Here is a 27,524-nt window from a genome sequence, read left to right on the forward strand (position 1 = left end):
TATTCAGTTAAATTATAATGTATACTGTATATGTGGTTGAAATGTATGACATTTTAGCCATTGATAAATCATGATCTCAACCGTCAAATTTATCACGTTGATTTTGATGTACTAAAACAACTGCAACATTCCTCAGAAAATAACAGTAGCTTACAACTGAGGACAATTTTAAGGCCTACATAACAATCAGGAAAATAAATTGGCAAATTAAGTTAAAAACTGGTCACAAACCCCTTAGTGATACTTTTTTTTTCTTTCACAAAAATGAAGCAAATTACATTTTTGGCATAAAGGCCTTGATAAATAAATGTCCTATAAATTAGAGCAGTTGCGCCAGCACTTGTCGAAAGCATTACTTTTGTGTCTTAATCTGTCTAATAAATATGTAACAAAATGCAAAAAGTTGTTTTATTGCTTCGTCTCACATGCCTGCATTACTTAAAGCATGTGCATACTTTGTGGTATTTCTCTCAAAGACAAAAGGGTTATGGTGTCTGTTTCCAGCTGAATTAGCTGAATGGCTTTATAATGCAGAGAAAGACAACACTGAACAGTATTTCTCAATCATCGGGGGCTTAATGCAGTGGCTGTGGGTGCTTATTACATCCTTCTTCAATCAGTTCTTCAATTAGTTACAGTCTGTTTTAAATTTCTCGGCAGTTCAGGTTTTTAAACTCTTAAGTCACAAAACAGCCTGAGCAGTGACAGGTTTTAAACCCGCACCCCAATACCGTTACTGGCACAAATGACTTGGTTCAAGTGGTTCCGAAGACCTAAGGTAATCCCTTCATCCGAAATGCAGTAGCAGTTGCAGTATTCCGTCGTATACCATCCTATACCAGAGAAGCTAAACATCTTCGCTTCACCTCCCCTATTCATTGTCAATCACTCCAAAAGCAGTCATGGTATAGTAAGCAAACAGATTTTGGTATAGTAAGCAAACTTGTTAAATTTGCAGATGACACAAAAATAGGAGGTGTGGCAAACACCCTTGCAGCAGCAAAGGCCTTTCAAAATGATCTAGACAACATTCAGAACTGGGCAGACACATGGCAAATTACATGTAATAGAGAAAAGTGTAAGGTACTGCACGCAGGCAATAAAAATGTCATTATAAATACCGTATGGGAGGTACTGAAATTGAAGAAGGAATCTATGAAAAAGACCTAGGAGTTTATGTTGACTCAGAAAGGTCTTCATGTAGACAATGTGGGGAAGCTATAAAAAAGGCCAACAAAATGCTCGAATATGTAGTGAAAAGTGTTGAATTTAAATCAAGGGAAGTAATGTTAAAACTTTACAATGCATTAGTAAGACCTCACCTAGAATATTGTGTTCAGTTCTAGTCACCTCGCTAGAAAAAGGATATTGCTGCTCTAGAAATAGTGCAAAGAAGAGCGACCAGAATTATTCCGTGTTTAAAAGGCATGTCATATGCAGACAGGCTTAAAGAATTGAATCTATTAGTCTTGGACAAAGAAGGACTACGCCATGATCTGATTAAATTCAAAATTCTAAAAGGTATTGACATTGTCGACCCAAGGGACTTTTTCGATCTGAAAAAAGAAACAAGGACCAGGGGTCACAAATGGAGATTAGATAAAGGGGCATTCAGAACAGAAAATAGGAGGCATTTTGTTTTACACAGAATTGTGGGAGTCTGGAACCAGCTCCCATGTAATGTTGTTGAAGCTGACACCCTGGGATCCTTCAAGAAGCTGCTTGATGAGGTTCTGGGATCAATAAGCTGCTAACAACCAAACGAGCAAGATGGGCCAAATGGCCTCCTCTCGTTTGTAAACTTTCTTATGTTTCTTATAAGCACCTTGGTATTCTGATCATGAGGCTTCATTCCTACCTGCCTCTGTTTTTATGGGTGAGGTTAACAGCCCAGCTGCACTAAGCATTAATGCAATCCTGTCTTTGCCATCCACATGTTCATTTTATAACACCTTTCTCTTCTTTGATCTTCCTGACCGCAATCATTTCCCTGAGATGATTGATTGAGATTGGGATCCAAGATGTGTGGTTACTAGGAAAGACACGTCCCCCCACCCCTTCCCCTTTTCTACCTGAAAACACAAGTAAACAATGTTTCAAAGTGAAGTATGTATTTTTAAGTTTATTTCCTTTCGATGCATAATCATGGATTTAATGTGCGAGTTGTGTAAGTATGTTAATAAAAATGGCATTTAATTGAATAGGATGTTTGTTTTTTGCTTGTTTATTTGTTATGTCCAGTGGCCCACTTAAATTAAAATGAAAGATTATAGCCACAGTGGCCCTTGTGCTATCAAAAGTTACATATTAGTAGCACGGCATACCATAGAACAATTTGAATCAGATCTTAAAATGCCTAAATATTATACTTTACACCAGATACATGAACTAGATTCCAAATTAGGTATGTTTTGTGCAAGCAGTACTGTGCATATGCTGGTCCTATGTAAGAAAGTGCTACAGTGAGGGTTGACTACCTTTTAATGAGGGCTTCTGATTATCTGAAACTGGGTAACAGCAGGATAACTCATTTCTTTTTGGGTTAATGCTCCCCCCAACAACCACACAGCCAGGGCTGAGAAACAACTGCACTTAAACCCTGTAAATGTAGAACACTTTTGAATTCAAATTGTTTCCATCTAAAATGAATAGACAGTCCACGTCCATGACACAAGGCATGCATTTAATGGTGTCATAGCATTCTTATGTGTTATTTGATCATGATCATTTTTCAGTGCTTATGCTTGTAAAGGACTTGACCAGGAGCTGGAATGTTATAGAGATATGTTAATGGAGGAGTAATGGCATTTGAACAGTATTTTAAAGCACTGGATTCATGTGCTCCTGACATGCTGTTTAATGTCTCACGACAGAGCTTATTCAATAACTGAGTTACAACACTTGGTGAAAAATGTCAATTTATATTCTCTGGCTTTCAAAAAAAAAATAAAAAAAAATCCCATGCTAGTAATATATGGCTTAATGTCGCATTTTAACATTTTTTTTAAAGCAAATATGATTAGAGAGTTGTATTCTGGTATTTTCTCACGGAATTTTTAAATCTTTATCTTATGAGAAAATGTCTTGTCTTCTTTGAGAATTCAAGCAATTTTCCCACAGTTACAGTGCTGGCGATTGAAATACTCTGTTTAACTGGCTTTACTTTAAGTAACTGCAGTGTTAAACATGACATGCCTTATGTCATTATTTTATAACCTTAAAGATGTAACGCCTGTTGCGTTAACAATCTATTGTCAAATTCCTTAGTGCAAGCACCTTTCCAAAGCAAAATACAAATCATTTTTAAAATTAGGTTTCATTGTACTGTACATTTTAAATCTGCAGGTTAGTGTACATTGAACAGAACTGACAGATGGAGGAAGACAGCTGGACTGTTCAAGTGCCAATGACGAGTCCTAGCAATAGTAAAAGAAAACATTCACAAGCATTCAACTATTTGAAAATGAATGTTTAAGTTTGCCTTCAACTGGCAGAAAGAATTTGAAGTTGTCAATCAGAGAGAATGGGAGAGTTCAAACATCTTGTAGAGCTTTTCAGAAAGAAACATCCCTTTCCTCTCTGAGAATATTTGTTTCTTTGTTACTATGCACCACATGTGACACTTTCAATATGTCTTGGGAGAAGTTTGGGTTCTCTAAGTACTGTAACCTAGCACTGGGACTGTTTTTTTAATGGGTTGCAATTGTACTGACCTGATTTAACTAAACCAGTGAAAGCAACTTGGCTCCATCTATCATCATCTAACTGACGGTTATCGTAGTAGATGTTTGTATATACAGCAGCTGGATTGTTGTGCTGTTTTTATTGCTATAGTTTTCAACACCATTTGTTGACTTCACCTGAACTCTTAATTGTCCGTGGAGTCACTCTGTTGCTTATAACACTGAGATGCCATGGTTATATGCAGTATGGTGCAAAGCTTATAAATAGTCTTTCAGGATAATTATAATACACATTAAAAAGGTGTCATTGGGGATCCCGAGTGGCGCATCCAGTAAAGGCAGTCCGCCCGGAGTGCGGGATGCGCCTATAGCTTTGAGATCGCTAGTTTGAATCCAGACTATGTCACTGCCGACTGTGGCCGGGAGTTCCCAGGGGGCGGCGCACAATTGGCCAAGCACTGCCCGGGCAGGGAGGGTTTAGGTTGGCTGGGGAATCCTTGGCTCACCGCGCACCAGCGACCCCTGTGGCTGGCCGGGCGCCTGCAGGCCTGCCTGTATGCAATTCAGAACTGCATTGTTCTTCGATGCTGTAGTTCTGTAATGGCTTCACCGCAGGCTTGCAGTGTGAAGAAAGCGGGTGGCTGACGGCACACGTTTTGGAGGAAGCGAGTGCTCATATTTGTCTCTTCTGAGATATTGCGGGGTTGAATAATTGGCCATTCCAAATTGGGAGAAAATAATTGCTGATTCCAAAAAAAAAAAAAAAAATTGTGTCATTGACAGATATATTTAGTTTAATATTAAACATGATACATGGTGAAACTGAAATGTTGAAATATGGCAAAACTAGTAGGAGATTTTCTATAGGCTGCTGAGACATATTCAATTAGATTTTCTTTCATTCTCACTTAATATTGTACAGGTCTAATCAATGTATTTAAATGAAGTGCATTGTTGATCATCTACAACAACTTCCTTTTGGTATTGCTTGGTATTGTTCTGTTACATGTCTGATGTGTTCTACCCATAGATTGTGAACCTTAAAGGAAAGTTCTCTCTTCCTCAAATCAGTTCTTTGTGGAATAATATAATACGATATGTAACTACTTAAGCACATCTACTGTTAAATCATCATTAAAATCCTGTTTAGAAGTTATTGTAATACTGAATTGCTGAAAAACCGTTTGTTCAGTATGTTTAGGCTTTGTGCAATGAATTGAAATTGTTATACTTATTCATTTTTGTTTTAATAGGCTACATGTTCAGGATCCTTGTTGAGATGAAGAATGTTAAGCATCCGGAGGATTGTTTAATAGGGGCACACTGTGCATTGTTCATGTCTGTCTTTTGTCATACCTGTTTGCATGCCGTCACTCAGCAACAGTCTAGTTAGAAACGGAAGTTTGTCAAACATTGGTGGCTTTCATGAACCTTGCTCTGTATTTTGAAGTATAACAAAGTAGATCAAAAAAAGACAAAAAGTACACTGCAGTATAATGCCATCATGTGCTAACATAGTTTTTTTTTGTTTTTGTTTTTTGCTTAGTATATAATAAGCTGTCCTAGGTCAGTGTAGACCTGTCCATACATTGTCAATAATGAGCCACAATGCATCTCTCTTAAAAATTGAAACAGCCATTAAACTCAGAGAAGTGATGTTGTAAACTATAAAGGAAACACTACTTGAGTTGGAAAGTACCCTCCCCGCTGTAAATCCTGCACGTCTGCTTTTTAGTGACACTTTAAGCAATATATCAAGCTGAGTTGCAAATGTGTCGGTTAAATTGTAAACCAACACTTCAAACCATGACAGCTTTGGCAAATAACCATACTAAGGTTAGTGTCAGCAGCGATGGTCAACTAGAACATGTCACTAGGTTTGATAGGTTTACCAGATGGATGTCACCATCCAGATAACTTGCACAGAATCAAGTTAACTAACATTGATACTGCAGGAGGAAGTAACATTCTCCTCCATTACATCATTGGGTAGAAACGTAAGTTGAACATTCTTCTTTCGACTGTACAGTACAATCATATAAACTGAACATAGCATTCTAACAATAGAAATACTTTATATGCGGGATAGTTGTTTTCATTGTTAATACATTATTTTTCATAGTTTTTTTAGCTGTTTCTCTTCACTGAGAGAAATTAACATCATGTCACAACAAATAACTTCCTTTATAAAAAAAAAAATACCCAAAAAAGATTAAAACAACGTACAGTATAACAACACAACATTATAATAAGTCACTGTAACAGGTGGTGTATTGATATTGGATACTTCTTCAGAAAGGGGGGGGAATCTTCTTTTGTGGTTTCCTTTGCCCATTGTATTCGAGCATCAAAGCTCATCAAGAAATTTCAATTATTCTTTTTTTTATTTCACTGGTAGCTTCAGGTGAGGTTTAGTATGACAGGAATATGTGTGGTCTAGAGGCTATTCAGATTACACCAGGGCTGTAGAATGTTCGTGTCCACGCGCACAGTGTGCGCTGAAGGATATGGTCAGGAGCCGAAGATTGAAATGAAGTGCGTTTTTTATTGTGTTTACCTGATCACGGCCAACAGGTGCTACAGTGCCCAAATCGACCGTGTGTGCGTGTGTGTGTTACCTAGTGGACATTCTGCTACCCTTACACTACAATGAAAAAGATCTCCTTGTTTCTAAATAAAAAGTTATAATGTTATCTGCAGTGATGTACTGTATGAACAATTCCTTCCACAGACAGTATTCAGAGCATGGCTAGACTGTTTCTGTACTCTGTATAATATTTGTTGTTTGATATTGTATTTATTCTATTTTTTACTCAAGTATAATTTATTTTATTTTACAGATGTGCTTAACTTTAGGCCATTCTTTCCATTTTTTTTTTTTTTTTTTTTAGATCTTATAAAAGTAGTACACAATGTAGTTTGAAAGCAGTTAAACAAACAACCAAGCATATGTTCTTTAATCAGTACCTTATACAGGTATGTTGAATGGTATTATAGTAGTAATAGACTGTGCTTGTTTTCTAGTTCTATAACTGTTTTAGGCTGCTTTCAGTCTCGTTCTGTTTGACTTCATAATAATTTATGATGCAGTGTTCAGACACAAAGCACATGTTTAGAGAAGATAGTGTTTTAATGTCTTCTGTAACCATAGATAAGGTTATCAACCATGAGGGAATAATACGATTTTTTGTATAAACAGGCCTGGCGTTTTTGTGTTATTGAGTTATAAAGACAAGCATACAAAGGGTCTGTAAGGCAAGGCACCAAAACTAGCTTGATAAAACCACTTCCTGTCTGATCGTTGATAAGGTGCCAACAAAAAAAGACAATACCCAAGCATTGTTTAATTGTATTGGGAATATTGATATTATGTCTCATTCAGTGAAAATAGTTCTTACATTGGATAAGTCCTCAATGTTAGGCTACTGGAGAGCCCAAGAATTTTGATGATCAAACTTCTGTGTATTAGTATAGACCACGAAATTAGACTGATAATGGCAAACCCAATGACTTGTAACAAATGTACCATTTTCATGGAATGGGTGGTCCGATATAATTTAGGCTAATATTATGACTGCATATTTAACAGTTCCATTTGTGTTCCATTTGGGTTTATACTTCAGACTATGTAATTGGACAAGTCAACAGCTTAGGCTCTAGCTTAGAGGTTTGGTTTTTATTTTTTTTATTTTTATGGTGGGGTAATATATCAAGCTTCCTAATGTAAAGTGAAATAACCTCTAGTGTAAGTGTAAACGTTTATCATTGAATAGAATAGACAAATGTATGTGTTCAATGGAGATGGAGTGGAATTAGCCATAGTAGCTGGAGTAGCCTGGCCCCATGCAGACAGAGTAGAAAGCACTGTATTTCATGTTTCTTAGTAGAGTGACAATTGTGTTCCATTTCTGTAAGTGCTTACAGAGATCTCCAGATAGAGCAAAATTGTTGCTCTCAATAATTGGTGCTTAGGTTGTGCTATAAAGGCCAGACACCTCATATCAGTGGCATGCAGGAATTGTTTGTGATGTTGAGCAAGAGTGCGCTGGAGAATTGAAGATAAACCGAGATGAAAAACTAGGTTCAAGTTTATTTTTCCAATATTTTATTATTTTTATATCCTCTGACTACCCCACCCCCAGTAGCTGTTTTCTGTCACATACGGGTTTCTTCACACAAAAGACAAGCAGTTCACCATTCCTTTTAATACTATTATTGCGTGGCTGTTAGTTTAAATACAAATTACAAATGTGTTGTTTTTTTTTATCAAGATGTCTTCACTGTGATTGTATACATTACTGAGAATGCTGTATGGGAATTCGTCATTTAACTGTTTTAAAGCAAAATATGTTCAAGTGCTAATGATAAAAACGATCGAGATGTGTTGAAATTTGCACTCGTCCAGTCAAATACAATTCCTGTAGTTAATTGACTTTCATGAAAATCGTCTGAGCCTGTATGATTATTGTCGAATTCTATGAAATAGCATCTCAGTATAACAAGTCTATCCATGACTTCTTTCTCAATTGAATCTGTCTGACAGTTCAGGAAATAACATGAAGGCACCATCCTGTCTTTCAAATGGCAGTGGGCTGCTGAATTGGATATTTTTCATTTACTTGTGGCTTGATGTTTTTGGCTGTCCTTTATTTCACTTTATGTATTTGTCTTAGCGACCATGTTTTTAAAGGTTTGTTATGTGGTATATAATACTACGGGATAGGTCTGTAGTATCAGTTTTCATATGAACTATTGAATAATATTACCAATATTGCAAGACTGTCGTGCTGTATTTCCTTCTGAAAATACTTTACATGTATTGAGAAAACCAGAGCGGTAAGACATAGTGTATGTATATGCAGGTCTCTGTGGACTTGCATTTTCATTGCATTTACTTAAAAAAAAAATATATATATATATATATATATTATATAAATGCACCAAGGCGCTATGCACCGAGTACCATGCTCACCGAGTGCACCAAGCACCATGCGCACCGGGTGCACCGAGGTAACGGAGCACCATGTGCACCGAGTACTGTGTGCACCGGGGTCCCGTATGAACCGGGGCGCTATACGCACTGAGGTCAGTAAGCAGCGAGCGCACTGTGTGCACCGGACAACGCATGCACTGAGCACTTTTTGCACCGAGGCACCGAAGTACCAAGGGCTGAGCGTGCACCGAGGTATCGAAGCACCGGGAGGCAGCTGAAGCAGCGGTGCCTACCCTAACCATGTGTAGTCACATGTCTGGTCAGCACACAGCGTATACCAGGGGACACACAGGCCGAAGCCGTGGCGGGTGAATCTGTGGACGGAGTACAATGCAATATATACAATTACAACAATATTACAGGGGAGTGCTACTGTTGTTGTTGTTGTTGTTGTTGTTGTTGTTTTTTAAGGCCCGACACACAGAGGTGGGCGGGCTGGTGCAGCCAGCGAGGTCTACTCTACAGCGGGTCTGGAAAAATACAGCCCATGGAGGACATGGCCTGCAGTTGTTTTGTTTTTTTTACCTAGCTGCTGCACAACGCAGGCAAGTGGGATACCGTGTATGCACTGCAGATGTGCCAGCAAGGGTATTTAGTAAAAAACAATAACTATATATATATATATATATATATATATATATATATATATATATATATATATATATATATATTAAAACTGCCACTTGGCAGCCAGCTGAGTCGCTCGACAGCGGGGGTAAGGCAGAGCCTAGCCCCGTTGGAGGACATGCTCCCATGCGAGTGAAAGGCTGTAAAAGATGACAACAATCACTCCTTTAAATTAATACTCACATTCCACAGATAGGAAAGCAACAACCTGCAATGCAACCGCGCGCAGGTTGCTGAGGAAGAAAGAAAGAAAAAGTCTAAATCAGGAGTCACTGATTCCGTGAAAGCGGCAAGCCAGCTTTCAAGCTGAAAGGCAAGGGAACTGCAGTTGACTTGAAGATTTTTCACAATACGCTCAGATACCGACACAGAGGGTCTTACCTTACTGCCTTGAGGCAAAAAGAGAAATGGCTTCCTCAGTAGGTAGGCGGGACCGAGGGCGTCATCCGAGGAAGGGGTCTATTGGCAGCTCTGGTATAGAGAGCTCAATAGGCAGGCATCTCCCATACCTAATGTTGTTGGTGGTCATCATCAAATTGAAAGGGAATTACAATTATTCAACAAGATGCAGAAGGAATTATGAATGCTTGGTGGCTCCCACCCCAGACTTTTCTTTTTTTCTTTAAATCCAACTATTACTTAGTTCAGAGCTGTTTGTTACTTCTATCTGTAAATGCACTGATATCATTTTATTTAAAAAATAATGATTTGAAACAAAATAGCTGTATAAACACATGTATAAGTTTACTATGATACATCTGGACAATTCAGATTCATTACTGAGACAAAATGGCTTCATAGTCATTGTAGTTTAATGCTCTTTGGTTTTATATTTTTAGGGTGATGTGGTACTATATTTTGCTAAAAGGTATGTGGGAGTGCTTAAGTAAAATAGCTATTCCAAGTGTCATTCTGTACCCATAATATTTTTGGTCTGAAATAAGATGAAAGCATGTGGTAGTACTTTTTTAACCTCTGTATGTGGGGTGCTTGTCAATATAAGTCTCTGCAGCCGAACCTAGTTAATAACAGCTGCAGGACACAGTCCCACTGAATGTCCGTGCTGAGTTATAAAATTCTCTTTGTACAAGTGAAATGGGTCACGAGGGAACACAGATGGACTTGATTCTGCTTGTTAAATGGTCTTCACTTTGACTGGTCTTTGTATTATTATTATTTATGTCTTAGCAGACGCCCTTATCCAGGGCGACTTACAATTGTTACAAGATATCACATTATACATTATTTCACATTATACAGATATCACATTATTTTTACATACAATTACCCATTTATACAGTTGGGTTTTTACTGGAGCAATCTAGGTAAAGCACCTTGCTCAAGGGTACAACAGCAGTGTCCCCCACTGGGGATTGAACCCACAACCCTCTGGTCAAGAGTCCAGAGCCCTAACCACTACTCCACACTGCTGCCCATATTATTTTGAGGTTGAGTTTTATTTATTTATGACAGGTTCAAATAGATGCATATTAATTTCTGAGTATCAACCGGGTGTTAAGCACTAGATTTTGAAAGCTAGACCATCTGAAACAGCTTCTAATTAGTGAACCTATCCCCATGGTAATGTGAAATGTACCCAGGTCAACAATTTGCGAAAACTACTGCTTTTAAGCCATTTTCAATGCCAGTAAAAAAAAAAAAAGATTTAGGTTTATTTCAGACTCCCCTTACAGATGTGTACAGTGCCTTGTGCTGACTTTCCCTCTCTGAGGCATACAATCTGATTAAATGTGATCCCTTTTGCACAGTGATTTACTTGTTCTTCATTGTGATCTATATATAGGGATTTAGTACATCAAGGAGAAAACAAATGTATAAATAGATGTACAAAAAAAATATATAACCCCAAATTAAAGGTCAAATCACGGTCACTGTCAACAGGAAGATGCACAAGGTAGATTAGAATACACAAATTCCAATTTGCTAATGAAGTGAATATTTAGGAGACAAGCAGTGGGTGTTCTACCATGCAGTCATTGTGAGGTTAAGGCAGAATGCCACCGATTTCTATAATGAGGATTTAAATCCAGCACAGCTGTTTGATACCTCACTGTACAGTCCAACTGTTCAAACTGAAATTAGGAAATTAAGTGGCAAAAGCACATCTGTTGCCACAGGCTCCTTGTGGTTCTACAAAGGGATTGGCGCCAAGATAAACATGAAATGTTTTTAAAGTAAATGTTGTTTTTCTTAACGTGAATACTGTATGCTGGGCTAATTCTGCAGGTGCTTTAGTGGAGGTTTGGGGAATGTTAAAAGAAAAATAAATGATGTTCAAGGTTGTCATGTGTAGGAGAGCCTTCTGCAGATAACCATGCCCTTGGTTCTTCATGGGATTTGAATTGCTTTGGTCTGGCTAAAATGTTAAAGCGAATGCAGTATTTTAAACTGCAAGATTAAACTGAACCAACCAACCAGTACAACAAAATATGTAAGTATACCAGAAGTGTAAATTATGACAAAAGTGACATGGTTTAAAGCAAGAAAACTGTAAATATAGCAGATTTGTAATTGTTTTCATATAAGGCAGACCATATTTATTTACTGTATTGTTTCTTTTTATGTGTTATTTTGTGTTATTTTGTTATTGCATGATGCTATTACAGTTGAACATCTGTTTAAACAACAACAACAACAAAAGATTTATATTGAAAATGAAATCTTTAATAGGCAATGACACCAGTGGTTCCTTGATAAATCACACTTCGAATTCCCTTCCTTTCTTTCAAGGCCCTTGGGTGCCTGTAGGTGGACAGATGGGGTAGCACATAATAGAGCACCATCTTCTTGGCTTCCCTCATGATAGATACTAGTGTTTAGCCTGTGATGAACTATGATCCCATGATAACACTTTTTGTATTGTTTTGATAAGACACAGCTTCACAGAGTGTGGTATTTATCGTTATCTGGAAAGATACAAGCTGAAATTGCCAGTCTATCAGTACTACTTAAAAACTCCAGTTTAGCCCTTGTCATTGCGGTTCACAGTAGTAAAGGGCTAGCTAGCCCGTGCCATGCAGAGCTAACAGGCCAGGAGAATCACACAGATTGGATGAAACCTCATTAGCTGTAATTGTGTATCTTGTTTTGGGGCAATTCTAAAGGGAAGGTTTTCTCAGAGTAACATTACACAGGGATTTGTTTGCTGAGAGTTCTCTGTGATTAAACATATGGGCTTCATGTTTTTTAAATGAGGCACACTGATAATGAATTGGAAAGGAAAAAATGGCACAGTTTGTGCGAATATTATTAATTCCCAAAGGCATTAACAACCGGGACATAATTGATTAAAAAAATGCTGAAAAGGGAGGTAGATTTGGTAGTTTCATAAACCGCAAGGTAAAAAATCTAATACATTAATGTTTTAATGGCGTAGATTTGCAGTCGCTTAGAAGTGCCAATATGTGCGGTCAAACGCTATGTAATGTCAATAAACAGACATTTTAATGGACACTTCACATGTTATGAATATAAATGGGTTTATGGACATGGCAAGTATGCTGAGAAAAGATATGAAGGAAACTTGTGCATTGTTTCCTAAGAGTTCGAGGGAATTAGTTTCCATGGAAACCAATTAGGTGGCATTTAAACTGAAGTGAAAGGGTATCAGTATGCACAGTAAAAAGCATTCAATCATAAAATAGTGTGCATTAAAATTGAAGTCAGGTCTCTATTTGGAAGAACCCAGGGGTGGCAGTTGTAGATAAAGTTGGCTGGTTTGACAATCAGAAGAGGGAAAAAAAAGGTATAAAAAAGGGTGTTCCCAGGAAACACCAGCCATCCAAGACTAAAGCAAATATTTGTTTTTGGAAGAGAGATGCACTGTCCCCAGAGCAGCCAGCACAGCAAAAGGCTGAATGGAGGCACAGGGCTGGTCTTTTATGGAAGTCAGATGAATTTCATGCTTCTTAACACCCTCTATGACAGCAGGAATTTTCAGTGCAGTCTGGCTCCATCCCCAGTGTGAACAAAATGGGAAATGTCATTAAAGTTCTCTCTGCTCTGGGCTGCAACAGACGTGGCATCGTCAGCAGCCAGCGAGAGGGGCTTTTTATTTTATTTTTATAAGACTTGAGTGATTAAAAGAAAATAGACCCAAAGGGCCTGCTAAACAAAAAAAAAAGGTTTGAGTTGAAGTTTACTCATTTCCTGAACTTTGTGGTATCACTGACACATTGTAACATGGCTGCCTGTCCTTATTAAAATGCCACTCCTTAGAGAGAGAGAATGAGCGTTTAACGGCAGCAGTGAGGTGAAAGTTCAGCAAGGTCTGTCTGAAAGTAAAGAGTTCACTATACTTCTTTTTAACTGTGCTGGTAGCACTTGACTAGTTGTAAAAGCCTTCAGGAGACTGTTAATATACTCAGCATTGTCTCTTCTTTTTTGTGTTTGTAATTCTTTTTACCCCCTTTAGTGCAAAGAAATGTAACTTTGGGTGTCTACTCCAGTCCCTTGTCAAATGAATCAACTTGAAGGGACTCCTTCTGGATCGTGCCACTCGGTATTTTTCAGCTGGACAATCGCCATTCACACATTCTTATAACTAATAGGATTAGGGGTGGCACAAAGGGATTTGAACAAGATAATTAGTTTACTTCTTAGCCCTCAATATAACAGGGGGAAATCTTTCTGAGAAAAAAGATAGACAAAAGAGGTCAGAAAATGTCTGGGAAATGAGGTAAGGTCTTTCAAACGGGGGCTTCATCAACACTGAACTTGTGAAAAACTCTAAGAGTATAAGTTCTTTACCACAGACAGCTTGACTCTTTCGCTTGGGCCACCGGAGGTGCAAAAAAAAAATGTGAATGTTAGGTACTTTGTACAGCAAAGAGCATTCATTTAGCTCCAGACTTTCTGTCAGTCACTTGCTCAGGAATTAAATAGGAAATTAAATGCAAGGCAGCAGGTCTGGCAAATTATGTGATGAAGTTACCCAAAATGTATAGCTGGAGTTATAAAAAACAGAGACGTAATAGACCGGTTCACTTAAAATGTGGTAGTTTTATATAGTTTGTCTACATGTTTTAATTAAAACATTTTGGAAACAGCTAGAATTACACCAAAAATGAAGCACAGTTCATAAACCTCTTGTGTCTGAATATTTTCACATGGTTCAGGTGTTCTTATGTAAAGGTTAGACAAAAGTTAGGCTAAGGCTCTGGGTTAATCCCTATTTGCATGCATATTTGTATGCAGATGGTGACCTGCTGCAGAAAAAACACAAAAATCTCCATGTAATACACCATCCAGGAGTGTAATTCTTTTAGGTTTCATCAACCTGCTACAAAATGAATTCTAGATTTCCAGGGGTATGCATCTTATTAAAAAAAGATGCACAAGTGCTGTATTGCATTTGTTTCTTTATTATGTTATATACATGCTTACAGATGTAACGGGTTTCTCGAGGTTTATGTCTTTCTTTACAAGTCATTTAGGTGGAAATCTGTAAACAGTAGTATATTGTGTGAATGTGTGTGTGGCAAGACTTTCACTTCCAAAGGAGCAGCAGGAAGCACTTCATAGTTCCTGCCCATATTTCCCTGTCTCTAAAACTCCTATAAAGCCACCATCTTGATCAAAGCTGACACAAATTGTTAAGAAGCATGCCGCCCTAGCCCAGGAGGTATAGTGACCACGCTCCTCCACGTTCAGGCGGAAGACACAGCAGGGGCTGCTCTAATGAACTGTCCAACAGCTCTGCTGAAACGGCTTCTCCATTTAAGTAGAGTGCTTGGGGTTTGGGGAGGTCAGACTACAGAGGAACTCTTCAGAAACCAGGGAAGAGAACATAGTTTCAGTGGCTAAAGAGGAGGAAGTGTTGCTGAGCTGGTAAAAATGTGCTAGTTTTTATTTTATTATTTTATTGCAGGTTTTTTTTTATATATATATTTCAATGCACAAAGGCAGCAGCAGTACTATAAATCCTGCATCTATGTAAATTACTTTGATCATATCTGTAAATAACGCCAGTCCTATCTGATTGCAAAAAGTGTATCCTTACTTATACACGTAATTTATTTATTTATTTTTAAATCCACAAACATAAAATAACAAACAACAAAATAAATCTTGCATTTGTAAGATTAGTATCACCACCACAATGTGCTCCACTATATCACTATGGATCACAACATCTGTAACTAAATACCAGTCCTACATTGTAGACAAAGTATAGAGAGAGATTAAGATGTTTGTATTCTAACGGGAGTCAGAAGTTCTTCTGAACCTCCTGATTCTATTAGCTAAATTTTTACTGAAAGCTTGCGTCTGTGTTTACATACTTAGGGCTGTTTTGCAATGGAAGCATTGCTAAAAGAAAATATGTACAGCTTTCTGAATCTGAAAGCTGAGAGTGTCTGAATAATTTAATTTAATTTAATTTAATTTAATGGTTATATGAAGAATTCTGCAAATGCAGAATACCAATATTAATATAAAGTTAATACAGTAATTACAGGGTAAAAGTAGAAATAAAAATACATATCCTAATGGGGTAGATTTCATGTTGAGAAATGTAATTATTTTTCAAATGTTGATATATGATTTTACATTATAAACACTGAGTGATTATGATAAAAAAAAACAAAAAAAAAAAAACTTGCAGTGCTAACCAAACTGAGTACATTAGACATGCTTTTTTAAAATGGTATTTACCCCTGATGGAAGAAATGTGGCTTTGTTGATTGTAATGAATATTGAAGTTTGTCATCCTGTCATTGCACAGTGACAAAGTGTGTTTTTCTTTTTCATTTCATTATTGTGCCTTCAGAGCATCATGAAAGCCTTTTCAGGAATTTGCCAGTAGAAGGTTGAAAAATCAACATTAAACAATACAGTATTTCTAAGAACAACCATAAATTAATGCTTTTTGCTGTCCATCATGAGATAAGATCTCCCTAGAGCTGCAGCTTGCACATAGGCCTGGCGAGGTTGTGTTATCTACGGTCCATGTGGGGGCCATGTGTCACTCTTTCAAGGAAGATATATAGCTCTGAGTATAAGTAGAGTGGACCATCTGATTAATATACATCAACTGTGCTTGTGTTGCAGCCTTTAAATCAATGTTTGGCCCATTTGTGCAGATGGTAGATATTTTTCTTGTGAAATAATTTACTGTAATATAAAGTACAAGGAGCACACATTTCTTTGAGAATTCGAAATACAGCCATATGGTTCAGTGATGCAGCTGGTACATCACAAAGTATTAAAACAATCATATAAGCCAGCTTAGTTCTCAGGTGATTTATAATAGTATTAACTTTTAACCCTCTTGTTATTTAAAGGTCTACTGGGTGGTTGATACTGCTGGAGTTTCTTAGTACTTCCAATCATACGTTGAGGGAAAAAACAGTTTTAACAATAACATTTGTGGTACGATGGATTTGTAGAGTGGCAGAATAGTTGTAATGCCTGAAGAAAATCTTAATATGCAATGATGCCGCTCTAGTATATACTGCACATATTCTAGTATCTTCTTCCCAACTCTTCATCATATACATTTACACTTAGAATACAATGGGGTCTATTCAATTGACCTAGATGGGTTATGAAAATATTAAAATAACTAAAGTTGACCATTCCGTGAACAGGTGAATATGAATATCTATAACAATATAAATATTTATCAGAAAGTGCTAAAACCAATAAGCAGCAGAAGGTTTGAGGTGTGTTCTGCTTAGCCTTGAACTAGTCACAATGGTAAAGGCTGCATAAAAGTTTTGTTATACATAAATATCTTTGACATGTTAGCTGGTCCACACCTCTTCCAGCATGACAACAGTCTGTATCAGACAGTACATAAACTGGTTTACACATACATACCTAAACTGTAAGTTTAGAACTCCATAATTGAAACCAATATATTGTGCTGTCTTAATGGCAATATACTGGTTGTGTGAAAATAAATACATTAAATAGCAACATTTGACAAAATACATACACCATTTGGCTTGTTTTATTATCTCTTAAATATATTAAACCACTGGCCGACACCATCAAGAAATATTGGCAGTCATGTAAACTATACAGAAAAGATGTTGGATTCTGAAAACAATATGTACTGAGGTTCAGACAACCCTGCAAACAGCTGTATACCCTGGGAAGCAGACTTCAAATTATACTGTACTGTATGCAAATGCAAATACAAAAAAGCAATGTGTTTTAGTAGGCTGACTAATAAAGCATTGCACATGCAGCTGATTAGGTTATGCGTCCCTTCATTGCAGGTGCCAGATGCAGTGGATCTTAAGCATGTAAAGACGTGTGGGAAATATAAATTGCAGGGATGAGCTTCAGTGGCAGGAATGAAAATGCATTTAGTTTCTGTATATTAAGAGCTTGTCTTGTTAAACATGACAGGAGGAGATGATACCAGCTAATAAAAGTAGTATCTGTAGGGGGGATGTCACAACAATTGACAGGTAGTAATTTACTTCCTGTAAAAACTCCATCCCTAATAAACCACATACAATCTCAGACTGAGACAGTCAAAGGTGCTTCCTATCAGTCTCAGTCAATGTGGCACATAATAGCACACCACTTTGGGTAGCCATAATTGCATTTTCAGAGAAAACTACATTGTTAAAGAAATAAATATATTTGGCACATCCTATATAAAGTGTTTGCTTTATTGTGACTGAAAGCTGTCAAAATCGTGCATGTCCTCACAGATGTGAGTTTTTCTCAGTTAAACTCAGCTGTTGAGCACACCCCTTTGATACATCTCAATAGACTCTGCTAAGGGTTTGTTTCTTCTTTAAAGCCAACTGCAGTTCACAGGTTAAGAGTGCAGGCTCTACAGCTGTGTTCATATCTCCCCTGCCATCGGGGGTCTATGCTTTCGTTAAAAACACGTAACAACCTGCCATCAATGCTGTTCAATCTAATGCTGTATAACATGGACTACTTTACTGTGGAAACGTAATAAGTCTTTGTCTCTTTGATTTCTGGAGGGCTCTTTTATTAGAACAGTTTTTTCTTCAAGGTTCAAAGTGGTCCTTTCCTTTAAAAGACGTTTCATGAATTGCAACTTTGTAATGGCCACTTCCTTGTCTCTAAACTAGGCCTTTCAGCGCATGTTTTAATTAGTCCAGCAAAATGAAAGAGAAGTTAAGCAGGAAACGGAATGAATTATAGATTTTTTTATTTACAACCAATGAATGCAGGAATTTAAGATCATTTCCCAGTAACACAATTATAATGAGATTAATTGTGTGTATTTTATATGCAGTTTGTTGTATATTAACATTGCAAAAGTTTTGGTGCTTACGGTTATTACATATGCATTTTTATATGCTGTATAAAAGAAGTATCACACTATGATTGATATCCTTTTGAAATAATGTTTATGTATTGGCAGCATAGACAGGCTTTTTGTGAAAAATTGATTCTTTACTGTTGTCAGGCTATATTGGGCCTTGTTGATTTTGTGGTCGATAGATTGACTCTCACAGTGAGATTGAAGTTTGAGGTTGTTAGCATTTGTACTATCAAGTGTAACTGGATGATTATATCTATGTGGAGAGGAGCTGATGCTGTTCAGATACTAGTAACATACTGTAAGTTTTCCAGTTAACATGGGCTGTATTACATTGTGCAACGCCAAATAACTCCTACTTTTCTTTTTTTAGATGTTTAGTTATAGATGTTAGTTATAGATGTTTGATGATCTATGTTTTGGATTTTATTGTTTTTATGTTACATGCTGTTTTAAAATGTTCATTGACCTTTCCATACAGACACAACATTATTTATTTATAAACAGTACCTCTGAGCCAGTTCACTTAATCACATAGAACGTAGAATTTAACAATCCTATAATGTAATGCTTACTTGGGAACATGCTCCCTGTTCTGCGATCAATAGGAAAATATTTATGTTAATACATACCAGATGACTTTGTGAAGTTGCACACTGCTGACATGAAACAGCTTTGATCAGTCAGGGGAGGTATTTCTCAGATTACCATTTGGGAAATTACTATATTCATTTCTCTAACAGTGCACACCTCTCTCTATATATTTTTGTAGGTTTAATTTCCATTTTTATTTCCCTTTTAATACAATTGTATTGCACAACCTGATTTGTTTTCTGTCTACCCAGCTGTTTGGATACATTTTCTTTTACCTTGTTTAATTCTTTGCAGCCATTTTCCTATTGCTCTTCAAGAATCTGAACTCATCATTGGTTCTTATGAAATGAGTCGATGGCAGTACAGATTTATATTCTTGCTGATCTCAGTCCAAGGGACGTTACCTTGGAGGAAAATAAAATGATCAGTAATTACATTTACAAGCAGACTGCCATCTTAAAAAGATGAATTGTTCCACAGTTCAGAGGACAGCGGCTGCATTAGGAACCTCAGTACAACATCCTGGCTTACAACAAAAAAGAGATTTGAGGTTTGTTTCTTCAACCAAGGATTGGCTTGATAGTGTAATTCAGGGATCTATTTTCCTCATGAGTGCTGTTGTAAGACAGTATGACCTTGATGACATCCAGTACAAAAGATGTTACTTTGTTGACTTTTTGAACAAAATACATTTTTTAGACTTGTTTATCCTGTAATAAATCATTTCAAATGAAAGCAATTCATTTCTGAATATCTAAATTAAGATTCTGTTTTCTAAAAAGGGAACTTTATTTTGCTTTATTGATTAAATGCATTGTACAGGCACATTATTGAATTTGCTCTTTGTTGTATGAATGTTTCATCCTTAGTTTTACTTGTATCAGTTTATTTGGGCACGTAAACAAGGAATTAATCATTATCACAAATATTGACATCAACTCTCAGTGTTTGAAGTAGAAGGATAAATGTGTCAGATGTGGAATAATCCGATCACTGCTCTTCTGTTCGACAACAAATTGATCATAATTGAATGTAGTTTGTGCTGATGGCAAATTTCAACCTCTGAATCCATACAACCTACCTGGTATAAGCAAAATAGTTCAAAATATATTCTATGTAGAGGATAGTTCAGTGATCATTGCAGTAAAATAAATAACGTTATAGGAATGAAGATCTAACCTTAATTAAGTTATCAGACTGCTAACAAAGGCAAAACTACTGTTATCATCTTCTCTCAGGAGAACAGCATTAATGAAGCACAGAAATAAAATTACCCAAGACAAAGACATCCTCAAAGGAGATGCTACCTTCTCTTTTGAAGCAAACTGATCCAAATAGAAACAGCAGGTCCCGAGGTGTGGCCTGGGGTCTGGAGGCCAGATATCTCAGCATGGAAGCGTGGGGACAGAAAAAAAAACAGAATCGGTGCGAGCAATGTGAAGAGTTTCTCCTTTTAATTTATCAAATTTACTTACTGCAGCAGGACCCTGTCAGGCAGCCAGAGAGAGCAGAAAAGGCCAAACGCAAACCGCACAACACTCTACATGCTCCAAATGCATGGAATACGTCACCCGAGACCGAAGTTCAAGGAGCATGCGAACTGCAGCAGCTCGCATCGACAGGCAGCTAGAAGCAGAAAGAGCAATTAATACGATTAGTACAATATTTTTACGTGCTTTAAAATGTACAGACTACATGACCTGAAACTCAAGTTTAAGGTCCCCTATGCAGAGGTCCGATACTGGATCAAGTAACAGGTTTCAGTGGAGATTTTGCCCTGCTGGAGGAACCCGCAGTAGCAGAGACGACATAGTTTCTAGAAAGACATCCTTGAATGGGGAGAAGAATCTGGAGTGCATAATGTTGACAGAACTCCAGGACTCCTTTGTGATGGGTGGTTTGGAAGATGGTTAGAGTAGATCTTAGAATGTCCTGCAGCGCCATTTCCAAATTAGAATAGATTTTCTATTGGATCCGTTGAGATGGTTTGTTGATCTGGATGATTGGTGGGTGAGTAAGTGATAGAACATCCCGTTTCTCAGGGGTTGGAAGCATTACATTAGAGAAGCAAGTATAATAGATTCTAAGGGGACGAGCAGCTTTTGTAAAAACGGGTAGAGATGTCTCTTTATAAAACTTAAGTGAAGTAATTCCCTTCTGGTAAGTTAGTCTAGCCTGTGGTTAGAACAATAATGCGAATTCTGAAATTGAATGTCTTGGGCAAATTACTATTTGAATTGTTCTTGAATAATTGGCTGTGTGACATTTAGAGAAATCTGAAAAACAAATCCTGAGGGGATCTTGAATTGTGTTAGCTGCAGCCAATGGTATAGTGCTGGACTTTGAGCTGTACCAGAGGATAGACAACCTGCTTGCAATGTTAGGGAATGCTACAGGGGACCAAAAAAAACTAACCCAAGGACAAGCTGTTGTAGCATGTTTAACAGAGCAGCTGGAAAAGGGCGCTTGTGTGTACTTTGACAGATTCTTCACGTCTCTGAAGCTCGCAGAAGGGGCTGTTCTGCACTGGAACCTTAGTGAGAAACAGACTTCCTAAAAACAACAAACTGCTGGTATGATAAGGAGATGCTTCTGCTTCTACTTGTGGTTCAACTGAGCCGCAGGTCAGTTGCCTTCATTGGTCTGAAAAGGACAAACGGTACCTTGATGTCCCACAGCCCCAGGCAGTTGCTGCCTACAACAAATGGTAAATTCAAAAGCACGACAAGACTGTGTTTGCGAAAAGGGTGTATGTATTCACCGTACAGGTTAAATAGCCTTGCAGATTAACTAATGAATGTAGCAGGCACTTGTGCTGTAGACTTCCTGCCTGAAACTTTGCAAGCTTTCTAATCTACCAAAACATGTGTGAATATCAAAAAGCAATAAAACATCAAAAGCACACATTCTTTGCTTGCTCTAAAATGCTCTATTTTAAACCCATCAAAAACTGTCTCAGTGAGCAGAAGGATATACCCTATTATTACGGAGACCTGTAATATTGAAGACAACTTTGGACCACCAGTGACTACAATAAAACAATGTACAGTTTAAGGGCAACATTCAATGATGATCTGTTCATTTAGAGAGAAAGTCATGATGAAGTAAAATAATGTTTTTTTTTTTTTTTCAATAGGATCAATTCATGTACTTGATTTATTAGTCACCAGCTAAGAATAAAACTCAGTTCCATAGACATCATGTTTCTGATTAAAGATAACAAGGTTACACCTAGATTGCATTACAAGGTGATGAGAAGTTAAATTTCTTTGCCACCCAAATTCAAGTCGGACACAATAGCATAGCGAAACATATACAACAAAGAAGATAATTATTCACAAACTGAATTGCAATAAATGTACTGCCTCAGTGCCAGAATTCTGGATGACTCAGAAATTGAAAACCTGTACGTCTTTGCCTGAACAATAGAACACTGTAATAGGATCATACAAACAACAAGGGAAATATTAAAGTGAAAACATCCCCTCCACTGTTTCGGATATTTAAGGACTTATATAAGATTGAGTTTTGGTAAGAAGGCGGTACATGAAACTCACGCTTATATCAACTTTCTAAATTATGGTACAAACAAAGTCCTGCCCTGGAATGATCTAGTTACAACCCAAAAAACAAAACAAAATTTAATTTAGTGTACAGGTGATAAACGTGGCAGCATAAACTATTCCTATGAAATATTTGTTTACTTGGCCAATGGCCAAATGCTTTTGGGCATTGCACACCCTTGTTTAACACAGCAACGATGAAAGAATGCACAAAGGCTATAGTTACCTGGAAGTTTCCAGAGCTCTTTGAATCAGATTCTTATTATTTACTGGTAAGAATGGAATTGTCGGATAAGTCGATCAAATCCAAAAGTGACTGCAGGCTGAAGAAATGTTTTTAAAAAGCGCTTTGGCTGTTCATGAGATTTAGACTGGTGCAACTTCAGCAGATCTGTCCATCAGTGAAACAATTCTCTAGGTTTGTTTAGAATGAACCTTACAAAGATTGACTTGACATCCAAACTAATGCCTGTTTCCTGCTGGGCAGCTGCTACTGATGGAATAGAGCTCTGGATTCCTTCCTTATACTCTTGGTGCTTAAAATGGTTTATATTTAAGCAACAGGCTGCAACCCAGGGTTTTCCACATGACTTTAAACTGTATCTTTTGTTGTAAACATGCCTTTCTAATATATACAATTTTAATTCTGACAGCTCCTGGCTAACCTTTTTTTTGGTTTGTTATGTTTTGCCTGCATCTTCTTAAATAGAATAAATGCCTTATGTAATGTATACAATTATTTCATAGACATAATATCTAGCTTATGGGTATGTCAGAGGAAAGGACATTTGCAAGTAATGTTGTAGCAACAATCCTGGCAATGGTACAGTAATGAAAATGAAGCTGACAGGCAGTAGTTTGATAGTGTAATTGTCACAGGACTCCAAGTTATTGACCATGTGTAGTACAGCATCACATTACACCCATATTCTGTCTTGTTTCATTTTAATTAAAATATATTTGGAGATTATGTAATGCATTCTTTACATTTTACAGTGTGGTCCCTTTTGACACCTGAAAAGATTTTAAAATAAGTTTGACATCTGTTGAAATGACTCCCAGATTTCAAAGCCGTTAATGAACCGCTCACAATATCTATCTATCTATCTATCTATCTATCTATCTATCTATCTATCTGTATATATATATATATATATATAGGCCTAGTTCCTGTTTATTCTTATTTATTTATTTTTTTTCTTTTCGATACCTTGTTATAAACACAATGTTCTAGCTCAAATCAAGTTGCTATAACAACACCTGAAGGCTCCTATTTCATTTTGGAGCTATAGGATTTATTGTTAGGGCCAACACAGTCAGTCATATTCTATTTTCCAGATTACTTAAAGTGCCTTGAAAATTAAATCACAGCAAACAGCTCCATTCTTATTGCACATTCATCACAGAGCACTCAAATAACCTGAGCTGCCTCTCTTTGGTACTCCTTAAAGTATCACAAACCTGGGACGTTTTACACTATTACTTAAAAATATGCGTGTCACCCAATCTTCTACAGTTTATGAACATTTATTTTATTTTATTTTTAATAAAAACTGTATTATTATCATAATGGTTTACCAATGTTTAATTGGTTTAAATACTGTCGTTGAAAAGACAGTACGCGGCAGCTTTATGATTTTTGACCATTCTCCCTTTTGCTTTTCCACAGAGATCTGAGTGAAAACCAGATTCAGGGCATTCCAAGAAAAGCTTTTAGAGGTGCTGTTGATATAAAAAACCTGTGAGTATTTCTAGATTTTGGCTTAATACCTGTTTTTAAATTTGTTCATTTGAAAAGAAATATGGGAGTATGTTCTGGCAGAGCAGATAGCTCATCTAAATCATTTTCTGGTTATGCAAATCTCTCTGAGTACTTTATTTTAAGACTTTTATTTCCATTATCACTGCATGGCTATTTTTCATACAGACTGCAGAAAGACTAAACTTTAAATAAAAGGTGTTTAAAGATGACATTAGAGGGGACTTTCCACTGTGTTTTATTGGAACACCTTAGGACATTATATCTTTTTTGCCCAATGATGCTTGTAGCCCAGGTATGACATCAGAAATATAGGCTATTTCAGAGGCCTCATCATTAAGGTTGTAACTTTAATTTTCTATTAAAAAAAAAAAAAAAAAAGCTTTACAATTGACAGTGTTTCAATGAATATGAGCACTGATTGTTTGTGAAAAAATATATATTTTTTTATATATCTTAAAACGTAGTACTCATTATTTGTTTTTCTTTGTTTCAGGTAACTTCTGTATGAATACTATTCTGGCATTCTCATGTTACATTTTAAATTGATACCAAGATAAAAGTTGTATTGTGTTGTTGTTGCCTATTGCAGCCAGCTAGTTAAACTTTAAGTGATGACCCATTTCCAGTCTCTGGGCCAGAGCCTTTCCCTTTAGACAACCCCAGATAGTTAAGTGTAGATGTCACCAAGTGACTTGAGTAGAGAGTCTTGCCCACACTCTTGGGAATGGGCAAGCAAGTTAACAGCAAACGTCATCTGAATTCCTCTGTGTGTATGTGTGTGTGTTGGCAAAACCATCAAAGATCTTTCTGTGTTTTATTTAGCCATAGATTATTCTAAATTCTATTCTAAATTTGAGATTTGTCAGTGTTCTAGTGGGTTGGGCACCTGCATGTGCTGTATAAATCATAGCACACTAAATAGAATCTGAAGGAACAAATGTGGAACATGCAGATGGAATCTAGGCTTAGTTCCACCTGAATCTACTGCCAGTGCCAGATATCCATGACTATACTTTTACTATGCATGGTGCAAGACACATAAAATAAAATAGATTTTGTTATCAGGGCTAATATCAAAATGCAATCAAATGTGTGCATACAGCCATACAGCCTAAAGGTAGTGAAGCCTAGGTTTCAGTTCTTGCTGCACAATTTTTATGTAGCTCATAACCATGCTACAGTGAAAATTAATGAATTCCAATATTATTGTAGCCTCAAAATAGAATATATAAAGCTACATAAAAATCATCAAATTCTTTTTTATAAAACCTAACTTGCTGAAACAGATGCAGAGTGCATTAGACCATTGTGTCACTGGAAGTATGGGTATAAAGGCTTGTATAGCTTAGATATAAGAATCAATGGACTTTGTCTTGGGATAAGCAAGACTTGCAAAATAAATACTGCATCTCAATTGGTCTATTCATGGAGCTTTAGAGCTGCAATATAAAATAAATATCGGGGGGAAAGAGATGATTGGCATAAAAGAATAACTGAGCCATGTAATCCTCTTAAACGTTTTCAGTTCACAGGGCACCTGGGAGTTTGCCAGTAACACGGTGCTGCAAAGTGAATCAGAAATCCAGGAGACCAGGGAAAAAGCTGAATGTCATGGGATATAACAGAGCTGCCCTGTATTTTATGGGGGACAGTACTGCTAGATGTTACCCTGAGCCACAGAATCTAGTGGGGAGAGCTGATGATTTAGGAGATAGGAGGTAGCAGTGATTTATACATCGACAGCTAAGGAAAATGAGATATGGACAAAAACTTATATTAGTCATTCTTCAAATTAACTTACAGACCGCATTAGGCAAATTAGATGATATTGAAAGATTTTGTCAATTTGTCATGAAACAATTTCTCTTTTATGTTGTGTCAAGGGAACAGTTTATGCCATTGTTGTAATCTAAATGGCTTTGATGAATTGATCAGAGGACTGAAGAAAATTAGGGTGAATATATTTTATGACAGAAAAATAGAGAGGCTATTAACTGAATTGTTAAAGAAGTTAATCTTTTGAATAGCTCTTTTAAGTGTTAAGGGTAATACAAATGTTGTTCAGTTATGCTGTTGTGGACAAGAAGTATTGCTCTTAAGATAAATCTATCAATGGAAAGACATTTTTATGTCTCACAATAGGCTTTCTTCTATCAATAATAAATAGGGTTTCAACTTTGTATTTTTTTTCAGTGCAAGGATAAGGGGCAAACAAGAGAGACTGTACATAATGATACAAAATATGAATTTTATTCCATGCATCAAAAGATGGATGGAGTGAGTATTAATATTTTGTATGCAGCTAAGTAAAATGGTTACTCACTTAACCTGAGTATCCAAAATACATTTAACTGACAGGCTTTAAATGCAGATTCAAAGTGTACAAGATGTGGGGCTCAAGGGAGGCAGGGGCTGAAGACACCCACTTAGCCTGAAGTATATGATTAAAAAAGTAATAATTAGCAAAGTGCAGCACTAGCCGTTTTAGAATGATGCGACTGAGGTCCTGCTTTGGTGTTTAAATGTGATATAAAGTTGAATCTTGTTACTTTTGCTGCAAATGTTCTGGAACTGGCAGTTATGTAAATGTGTTCAATATATGAATAATATTTTATTTTTATAAATTGTGTCTGGATATCTGGAGCTATTGTTCCCACAACAAATGTTAAATCCTAATAAATAAAACTAGACAAATTACCAAGATGATCTAATCACACTAAATAATCATTTCATCAAAAAAAGAAGCTGATGTTGAAGTCCAATCAATATCATACTGCGTGTGATTCTAAAAGATGTTAATGCAGAAGAATTGTTATTGCTACCATATTCATAAAAAGAGTTAGCATTTAAACACCACCAAGAATTGCTTGCTGTTTCTTGCAGAGGACGGCAGAATTAACATGCAGCTGGGCTCCTCTGATAAATGGATTCTGTTGGGTCACCAAGGGGATGCGAGTGACATTAAGTGATTTACAGTCCTTTACCTTAATGAAATTGTTTCAGCGAGATGACGCTGAGAGCTTTT

General features: G+C 36.8%; 1 protein-coding gene across 8 annotated transcripts in view; it reads left to right on the forward strand.

The window, feature by feature from the left end:
- The window catches only part of LOC117409251 (slit homolog 2 protein-like), a 161,934-nt gene that overhangs the window by 78,382 nt on the left and 56,028 nt on the right, over positions 1–27,524 (forward strand). For all 8 annotated transcript variants that reach the window (XM_059006018.1, XM_059006028.1, XM_034014973.3 and 5 more), the window contains exon 5: positions 24,407–24,478. In XM_059006018.1, coding sequence (XP_058862001.1) covers positions 24,407–24,478 — 72 coding nt within the window. The remainder of the gene's footprint in view (positions 1–24,406; positions 24,479–27,524) is intronic.

The sequence above is a fragment of the Acipenser ruthenus genome, chromosome 2, assembly GCF_902713425.1.
Source record: "Acipenser ruthenus chromosome 2, fAciRut3.2 maternal haplotype, whole genome shotgun sequence".
Taxonomy (NCBI): Eukaryota; Metazoa; Chordata; class Actinopteri; order Acipenseriformes; family Acipenseridae; genus Acipenser; species Acipenser ruthenus.